A 9372-nucleotide genomic window follows, 5' to 3' on the forward strand; every position below is an offset into this window, starting at 1 on the left:
GCGCCAGGCTTGGGGTGGCAGCCTGTCGCCCAAAGCCCGGGGAGCCCTTCGGAGGGCTCCCCGTGCTTTGGGCGAGTGTCTGCAAGCCTCCCGCGCCCGGCAGGAGGTCCCACCGGGTGCGCGAGGCTTGGGGCAGCAGCCTGTCGCCCTGCTTCGGGCAGGTGAGCGCAAGGCTTAGGGCGGCAGCCAGGGCTGGGGGGGGGGGAAATAATTTTTAAAAATTCATTCCCCCCCCCAAAAAATGAGGTGCGTCCTATGGGCCGGTGCGCCTTATAGGACGAAAAATATGATAATACGCCCACAAGGTTTGGGTGGCAATAATAGTAGTATACCGGTATATTTTTTTACAGTGAGTAGAGAATAAAATTGTCTGCCACAAATCTAGGTTGTTGTATTGCTTGCTGGCTGGTGGCTGCTTAAGCAGTTGGAAACGATGAATAATAACTGCCAGGGAAAAAAACATAATTGTGGAGCTGATTGCCTATGATAATACAGTACAGGACTCTGTGCAGTGTATTCACAACACAACACAGTGCTAACACAGACAGACAAGGAATACTGAACACAGCTATAAAAAAACAACTCACAAACTTCACCTAAACGCTAAAAGCCAAAAGAGTTTTCTGTAGCATTTATGCCACATATTTATTTATTTAAATATATTTAAAAGCATTTACAGTGGTACCTCGGGTTAAGAACTTAATTCGCTCTGGAGGCCTGTTCTTAACCTGAAACTGTTCTTAACCTGAGGTACCACTTTAGCTAATGGGGCCTCCTGCTGCCGCTGCGCTATTTCTGTTCTCATCCTGAAGCAAAGTTCTTAACCCGAGGTACTATTTCTGGGTTAGCGGAGTCTGTAACCTGAAGCGTCTGTAACCTGAAGCATCTGCAACCCGAGGTACCACTATATAAACTTCTTAATTTTTTTTAAATCTCCAAGTAGCATGCAACATAGAAACAACATACAGACAGTTACATTTTGGTTCTGGTCTGTCACAGAATCAACCTGTATGTTCTGAGACAGAACCCTCCAGTTTCTAGAAGAATACTAATAAAGGGAAAAAATGGATGATGGAATATTAAAATGACAGTTCTAAGTGGGTAGTTATTATTACTTCCAGTATCTTTGGGTTAAAATCTTTTCATATGCAAGTAAGCCCCAAGACCTTATTCCAGATATACAGTGGTACCTCAGGTTACATACACTTCAGGTTACAGACTCTGATAACCCAGAAATATTGCTTCAGGTTAAGAACTTTGCTTCAGGGTGAGAACAGAAATCGCGCAGCAGCAGCGCAACAGCAGCAGGAGGCGCCATTAGCCAAAGTGGTGCTTCAGGATAAGAACAGTTTCAGGTTAAGAACGGACCTCCGGAACGAATTAAGTACTTAACCTGAGGTACCACTGTATCATAGCTGTCAACTTACAGATTTGAAAATAAGGGACCAGCAGCCTTGAAAATAAGGGACCAGTAGCCAAAATAAGGGACCTGCAGCCTCACCTGTTCCAGGCACTCCAGTCTTCCTGTCCTCCTGCAGTCTGGTCAAACTCATGCTGGTAGCTTCGAGAACACTGCCCAACCAACTTTGTAACCAGAGGTTCAACTGAATAGAATCTGAATCACATGCACCACAAGGCCCATGCAGCCTCAACTTAAGATGGCTCCCCGGTCTTGCTTTGCACTGCAAAGTTTGCAGCAGCACCTGCAACAAAATAGCATCCAGCATTCAAAAACCCCCTCAGCTTGCATTAACTAGCCACACACAAGGCATGCAAGCTCCACCCCCCCAGTCTTTCTTAGACTTCTTATTGGGTGAGCAGCCAAGCAACACAGTTGGAGCCTTCCTCCTCCCTGGCCGGCAGGGAGGGAGGGAGAGGAGCTGCTTCCTTTGAAATTTAAGGGACATTTAAGGGACACTTAAGGGACATCCCTTAATAAGGGACAGCAGTGGGACATGGCGCTGGAATAAGGGACTGTCCCTTCAAATAAGGGACACTTGACAGCTATGCATTGTATTGTGTTTAAGATTAGGAAGCTCTGATTTATAGAATGGGGATGATAAAGATAACATGTAACCTTAAATATGTAATATGGGAGAGTATACAGTGGTGGCCTCCGGCTTCTTCCTAAAACACCCCCAAATGTGGCAAAGGGGTGCAATGCTCCTCACTGCCAGAGAGGCCGAGATTCAGTGCTGACCACCAATCATGGCTCAGCCAGGAAAGCCTGACTTTTAATCTCGGGGTCGTGGGTTTGAGCCCCACTTTGGTTGAAAGATTCCTGCATTGCAGGCAGATGGGTTGTCCTTGTGGTCCCTCCACAATCCTGTGATGCTAAAGGAAGAGTGAAGAGCCTAAGCCCTGCCACGAACTCCATATCGGCAGCAGCACCCCTTCTGCTCTGCTTTCGCTGGGACTCCTAAGTGGTGGACATACTATCAAAGGCTCATTGGCATGGATAGCCAAGGCCCTCGCTACCAACAACGCTCTTTGGAAAAGAGGACAGTGGATGGGAAGGGCCTCCTTAGAGGACAGTGCAGTAAACTGGGTGCAGATAGTACAGATAGAATTGGCCCTTGGATGCACATCTGATTAAACCTGTAGGGCCTGATTCAGCCAAGTGAAAGGAAAGCGGAAGGCTGCTTCTGAGGGGAAAGGGATGGGCAGGGAGACAAAGACCCCCACCCTCTTCTTCTGCAAGGGGAATAACTAACAAAAAGGCAGCAAAACACACAGAGTGAATTTTTCACAGCTCCACAGTTGTTGTTGTTGTTTGAGTTTATTTATTGAGTTATTTAAGCATGCAAAATAGGGCACAGATGTAAGGGTTGATGGGTCCAAGTAGGCATGATGGGAGCAACAGTATTTGTGCTTTAAGTGTGTCTGCCACATTTACGTGTGAGGAAGCCAGAATCTAGCAGCAATCCAACAGAATCAGAAATCTAGCCACTACAGTCTGCATTGCTGACACACATCTAAAGAAGCAGGTAAGTTTTGGCACTTTGAAGTCAGTGGTTTTTATTCACACAGTGTTCCCAGTTGCGCCTCAGCTGCGTCATAGCTACGGGAAACTGCCAAGAACAGACCCACATCCCATGTCATTCTGGCCTCCTTCGGGAGAAAGGGTGCAATATAAATTCAACCAATAAAATAATTATAAGTGAGTGTCCGGCTTGCAGATGTTCTTTGGAAGCCAAGCATCTGACACAGCTTCCTTCTGAGTGCAGGAAGCTCCTGCAGCCATCAGAAGCCGTCCCTTCCCTCCCCCGCCTTCTAGAACCCACCACTCTCAACCAACTCTCAACCGCCTCCCCACCAACATTCAGACTCTCAAGGAAGGAGAGTTGCTTTCAAGTCTGCTGTACTGCTTTCCAAACCTGACCCTGCTCTACTGCTCCGCAATGAGTGAGCTTCGCAAAGGTGAGAACCTGGAACCCCATAGGATTATAGAATTGTAGAATTGGGAGGGACCCCGAGGGTCATCTAGACCAACCCCCTGCAACGCAGGAATCTCAGCTCAAGCATCCATGGCAGATGGCCATCCCACCTCTGCTGAAAAACCTCCAAGGAAGGAGAGTCTACTGCCCACTGAGGGATTTCTTCCCACTGTCAAACAGCTCTTGCTATCAGAAAGTTCCTCCTGAAGTTGAGTTGGAATCCCCTTTCTTGTAGCTTGAATCCACGGCTTCAGGTCCTGAGGGCTTCTGGAGCAGGAGAAAACAAGCTTCCTCCCTCCTCCCTGTGACGGCCCTTGAGATATTGAGAGGGCTTCATGGCGTGGCTCTCATATCCATGTCCTGAGGGACAGAGAGCAAAATGTTTCTCTCTCCCCTTTCTCCACCCAAGGCAGAATTGCAAGGGGTCAGTGCATCTGGCTGGAAGGAGATGGTCAGAGTTTGGAGACCAGCCAGGGCTGGCTGTGGGCAGGATATTTTCTGTTGTCAATTACTGGTTGGTAACTTCCTCTGCTTTTATTTTCCTTTCTGTCTCACAGGTTCTCGGGCAGGAAGGCAGAAGCAGAAACAAATATCCCTGGACATTGTGGTATGTTAATTCCTTGGGGAATTCATTTCCCCACATATTTATTTATTTATATTTCTATACCGCTTTATATTTTTAATAAAAATCTCAAAGCGGTTTACAGCATAATAAATCAATAAAACATAGCCGGGCGACGTTCCTCTGGCCTCAGGAGGAGCCTCTTCAGTAGGGCTGGCTGGTGGGGCTGGCCCTCGCCCCCAGACCAGGTGGAAAGGGCCTTGCAGGGAGCGGCCTTCACCCTCCCACCTGCCCCCTATGTCCCTCCGCTGGCTGGCCGCCCCCTGATGTGGCTGGGGGGAGAGAAAATATGGAGGGCGATCTGCCCCAGAAGAAAAGAGGGCCCACGGGACCCCTGTCCCCTAGAGTGGGTGCCTTTGGCAGCAGAGTAAAATGTCCTTCTTCCTTCGCAGGGCCGTGGTTTGGAAGTGCCGGTCAGGGCTCCGGCCAAGCAGCAGCCCAGCGGTGCCACGTCCCAAACCAACATCTGCAGGTATGCTGTGCCCTTCTGTGGCAGGGGTGGGGCAGTCTGAGGATGGCACGGCCAGTGCCCTCACACTGGGCTATTGCCTCATAAGAAAAGGTTTTTAATAGAGGGTGAATTGAATGGGTGGAGGGTTGGAGGAGAGGCAGAAAGAAGAGCTCATTTGACCGTGGCTAGGGGGTGTGATCTGGACGGTTCTCCAGGGGCGCAAGATCACCCAGCTACGGCTCTGCCTACAGGGCGCCCTTGACATTTGAGAGCCCAAAGTTGGCCCTTGGTTGGGCACAGTTCCAGGTTGAAACCTGTGGAGACCCCTAGGCAGTCAAAATATCCCTGGGCTCCTTGCAAATCATATCCTGATACGTTTTTGATTTTAGCAACCAACAATAATTAATAGGCAAAACAAACAGTACTTATTCTGATCCGTTGTTGCCTGGCCCATAGGCCTACTCTGTCCATTGAATAATCTGGCTCTGGTGGAGATCAATCCCAGAATTCGCCCTGTCTCCCCCAATCATACTAACTGAGCTTGTTTCTTCCGTAGGCGAGAGGCCGGCCAGAACAAGGGGGGAAAGGCTCCCAGCTCAGGTAAGTGGAAATGCCAACTGAGGGCCCCATATTCTAGGAATGCTTCCTTCCCTTGTCCCCCACCCTCATGCCCCAGACTGGAGCTAGCATGGCAAGGAGCCAGGCGCCTGCTCATGTTTCTTTTTTCTTTGCAGTTTGGGAGCCTTTCCCCAACACGTATTTTGTTCTGGCCAAATCCCTGGAGAGGCGTGGCGAACATCAGGTACGAGGGCAGAGGGAATGAAGGGATCTTTGTGGAACATGTTTTGGGAGTCCTAGAAACACTCTCCCACCTGTGGCTTCCATTCTCATGTGATGTCCTTCTTTCTCCACAGGGCCACGCCTCCAGGGATGAGGCTCCAGCGCCGGCTCCCGGAATGAAGAACCGAAAAACATCCCAGCGGTTCCCGGCTGTCGTCCCTCGTGGCGCGTCCCCACTGCCCCTCCTCCGTACGGGCATGGCTCCATCCCGGCCCGGTTTGGCACAGAAGCAGCAGCCAAAGTTTCCTCCCATTAAAACAGCTTCTCAGGTGAGGGAGGAGACTTTGGCTGTTGCTTCCGTGCTAGGCCGGTCGGATGCCCGTACGGTGGAGAAGTGGGGAGGCCTGATAAGATCAGGTAAGTGGAAATGCCCCTTCCCAGGTCCCCCACCCTCATCCCCCAGACTGGGGCTAGCGTGGCTGGGAGACAGGCGTCTGATGATTTCTTTGTTTCCTTTGCAGCGAGGGAGAAGTTCAGCCGTGGAACCGCCGCATTCCTCCGGGAGGGACTGGAGCCCAGACGACGGCCTCTCGCCCCTGAGGTAATGGGATGGGGGGGAGGAGGGGGGCCCTAGGACACACACGAGGAGGGCCTGTGGGATCAGGCCAAGGGGCCGTCTGGTCCAGCCTCCTCTTCTCTCAGGGGTCACCCAGATGCCACTGCGAAAGCAGCCAACAGGATTTGAGCCCAAGAAGCAGTGCTTCAAAGATCCCTTCTTTCTTGCAGGATCTCGATCGTGCACCGCTGTGGCTGCTGCCCAAGCCTCCCCCCAAAAGACCAGGTAAGAGGAAGGGAACCTTTGCATGGGGCGGGGAGAAGGCTGGGGGCCTTCCTACAGGGGTTGCTTCACTACAGCTCCCATTGTCCTTGACCACTGTCCTTTCCCCCCTTCTTTTTTTTATACAAAAACACAGGTTGAGGCGAATTCCAGAGCGTTTGGATCTCAGCTGAAGGACTGTATTCCGGTTTCTGATTTGTCAGCTGCTGAAGCATTTGAAAGATGTGATGTGATAAATAGAGGCTTTACAAATGTGAAGAGCGAACTTTTCCCTGTTCATCCTTTGGACACACCGGATAATTTTGTTGTTGCTAAATCAAGATAAGATGAATTTGTCTACTCTGAGAAATATTCCGGGGCTGCATGCACCGCTGAAGCTGCAGATGGAATTCCAAGCAGTGAAGCTGCTCCAGTGTCTTCCTTCCTAGTTCTAACTTGTCCCCGGATATCTGGAAAGGCAACTGTGACTGCACTGGTTTTGAGGATATTCTGAACGACCCGGCAGAGAGTGAAGGAATGGGGGATCCTCATCTTTTGGTAGAACACAAACTTGGTTTCGTATAATGCGCACATCCTCCATCCTTCTGTTCATGAAAATATTTCTTACCTGTGTCCCTGTGGGTTCAAGTAAACCATCTAAACAGTAGTTGTACAGCAGTTGTTTTGATACACACCTTCCAGGCAGAGATTGCCCAGCTTATGTCCCTGATAATCAACACCTTTTACTCCAAGAAGGAAATCTTTATGCGGGAGATCATTTCCAACGCCTCTGATGCACTGGACAAGATTCGCTATGAGAGTCTGACAGATCCCTCAAAGCTGGAAAGAGCTGAAGATAGATATCATTCCCAATCCCCATGATCGCACCCTCACCTTGGTGGACATTGGTGGTATTGGCATGACAAAGGCAGACCTTATCAACAATCTGGGCACCATTGCGAAGTCTGGCACCAAAGCCTTCATGGAAGCCTTGCAGGCTGGTGCAGACATCTCCATGATTGGACAGTTCGGTGTGGGCTTTTACTCTGCTTACCTTGTGGCTGAGAAGGTTGTGGTTATCACCAAGCACAACGATGATGAACAGTATGCATGGGAGTCATCTGCAGGCGGCTCCTTCACTGTCAAAACTGACCATGGCGAGAACAGACTGAATACCTGGAGGAACGTCACATTAAGGAAGTGGTGAAGAAGCACTCCCAGTTCATCGGCTACCCTATCACCTTCTATCTGGAGAAGGAGCGTGAGAAGGAAAGCAGCGACGATGAGGCAGAAGAGGAAAAAGTGGAGAAGGAGGATGAAGAGGCAGCCCCCAAGGATGAGGAAGAGAAGCCCAAGATTGAAGATGTGGGCTCAGATCAAGAGGAAGGTGGCAAGAGCAAGAAGAAGACCAACAAGAACAAGGAAAAGTACATCGACCAGGAGGAACTGAACAAGCCCAAGCCCATCTGGACCCGAAACCCTGATGACATCACTCAGGAGGAGTATGGCGAGTTCTACAAGAGCTTGACTAATGATTGGGAAGACCATCTGGCTGTTAAGCACTTCTCTGTGGAGGGGCAGTTGGAATTCCGGGCGCTTCTCTTCATCCCACGCCGGGCCCCATTGACCTCTTTGAGAACAAGAAGAAAAAGAACAACATCAAGCTCTATGTGAGGCGCGGCTCATTATGGGCAGCTGTGATGAACTCATCCCAGTGTACCTGAACTTCATCCGGGGTGTAGTGGACTCCAAGGATCTGCCCCTGAACATCTCCTGTGAGGTGCTGCAACAAAGCAAGATTCTCAGAGTGATTCGCAAGAACATCGTCAAGAAATGCCTGGAGCTTTTTGCAGAGCTGGCGGAGGACAAAGAAAACTACAAGAAGTTCTACGAGGCCTTCTCCAAAAATCTCAAGCTGGGGATCCATGAGGACTCTACCAACAGGAAACGCCTGTCAGAACTGTTGCGGTATCACACTTCCCACTCCGGCGCCGAGATGAATTCCCTCTCCGAATATGTGTCCCGTATGAAGGAAAACCAGAAAAGCATCTCTTACATCACAGGTGAGAGGAAGGAGCCGGTGGCTAACTGCCTTTGTGGAGCAAGTGAGGAAACCTGGTTTTGAGGTGGTGTACATGACAGAGCCCCTTGATGAGTATAGTGTCCAGCAGCTGAAGGAATTTGATTGCAAGACCATTGTCCGTCACCAAAGAAGGACTGGAGCTGCCAGAGGATGAGGACGAGAAGAAGAAGACGGAGGAGAGCAAAGCCAAGTTTGAGAACCTTTGCAAACTCATGAAGGAAATCCTGGAGACGAAAGTTTAAAAGGTGACGGTCTCAAACAGGCTGGTCTCCTCGCCCTGTTGTATTGTCACCAGCACCTATGGCTGGACCGCCAACATGGAACGTATCATGAAGGCCCAGGCCTTGCGAGACAACTCCACCACGGGCTACATGATGGCCAAGAAGCACCTGGAGATCAGTCCTGACCACCCCATTGTAGAGACACTGCGTCAGAAGGCCGAGGCAGACAAGAACGACCAGGCCGTCCAGGACCTTGTGGTGCTACTCTTGGAGACAGCACTGCTTTCCTCTGGCTTCTAAGGAGGATCCACAGACTCACTCCAACCGTATCTATAGGATGATCAAGCTGGGGCTCGGGATGGATGAAGATGAGGTTGCTGCTGAAGAGCCTAGTGCCGCTGTCTCTGAAGATATTCCCCCTCTGGAAGGAGACGAGGATGCCTCACGCATGGAGGAGGTGGATTGAAGAGAGGGCGCTGACCTCCCCCTCTGTCTTGCCCCCATCCATTCCCTGCACCATCGCCTTGCTCAGGAAGACTGGCTCCGGCAGTGCTCTGGCATGCCTTCGTCAGCAGTCTCTCACTACCTTCCTGTAGAATTGGCAGCCAGTGTGACAAGGGGACTCCACACCTATCTGAGCTGTCTTTCTGCTTGTTTTGAAGAAATGCTGCTTCAGAGGAAAGGGACCGGCCCACTGGTTTGTGGTTTTCCCTCCCCCCCTGCTGGGCCACCAAGCATACATCCTACCATAGCTGAGGTGAACACAGTGAATGTCCTCCCCCCTAACAGAGCAGTGAGTTGACTCCTTGCCTCCCTCCCTCCTAACACGAAGAATCTGATAGCAGGGCGATGAGAAATTCCAAAAAGAATGGTCTAAATTTATGGTATACTTAGAGAAAACTGTACATAAATAAAGACACTCACAGGACTGAAATAAAACTCATAACGTTTATTGGGTAGA

General features: G+C 50.2%; 1 protein-coding gene and 1 pseudogene across 5 annotated transcripts; both read left to right on the plus strand.

Moving 5' to 3' along the window:
- Window positions 1-2673: 2673 nt before the first annotated feature.
- LOC309516334 (uncharacterized protein) lies at window positions 2674-6634 on the plus strand. Of its 4 annotated transcripts, none has more exons than XM_082195151.1 (7): window positions 2674-2987; window positions 3995-4044; window positions 4452-4531; window positions 5067-5707; window positions 5812-5891; window positions 6077-6131; window positions 6265-6634. In XM_082195151.1, exons 4-7 carry the CDS (start codon window positions 5224-5226, stop codon window positions 6267-6269), a joined length of 624 nt encoding a protein of 207 aa, XP_082051277.1. In that variant the 5' UTR covers window positions 2674-2987; window positions 3995-4044; window positions 4452-4531; window positions 5067-5223; the 3' UTR covers window positions 6270-6634. The 4 variants fall into 4 exon arrangements, with proteins under 4 accessions (XP_082051277.1, XP_082051279.1, XP_082051280.1 ...); XM_082195153.1 differs by lacking the exon at window positions 2674-2987 and having other exon boundaries at window positions 3928-4044; window positions 5067-5312; window positions 5425-5707; XM_082195154.1 differs by lacking the exons at window positions 2674-2987; window positions 3995-4044; window positions 4452-4531 and having other exon boundaries at window positions 4688-5312; window positions 5425-5707.
- Window positions 6635-6722: 88 nt separating this feature from the next.
- On the plus strand, window positions 6723-9098 carry LOC309516632 (heat shock protein HSP 90-beta pseudogene; annotated as a pseudogene). Its single transcript has one exon. The product of its transcript is annotated as a heat shock protein HSP 90-beta pseudogene (transcript).
- Window positions 9099-9372: the final 274 nt, after the last annotated feature.

Source organism: Podarcis vaucheri, assembly GCF_965113315.1.
Source record: "Podarcis vaucheri genome assembly, chromosome: 13".
Classification (NCBI taxonomy): domain Eukaryota; kingdom Metazoa; phylum Chordata; class Lepidosauria; order Squamata; family Lacertidae; genus Podarcis; species Podarcis vaucheri.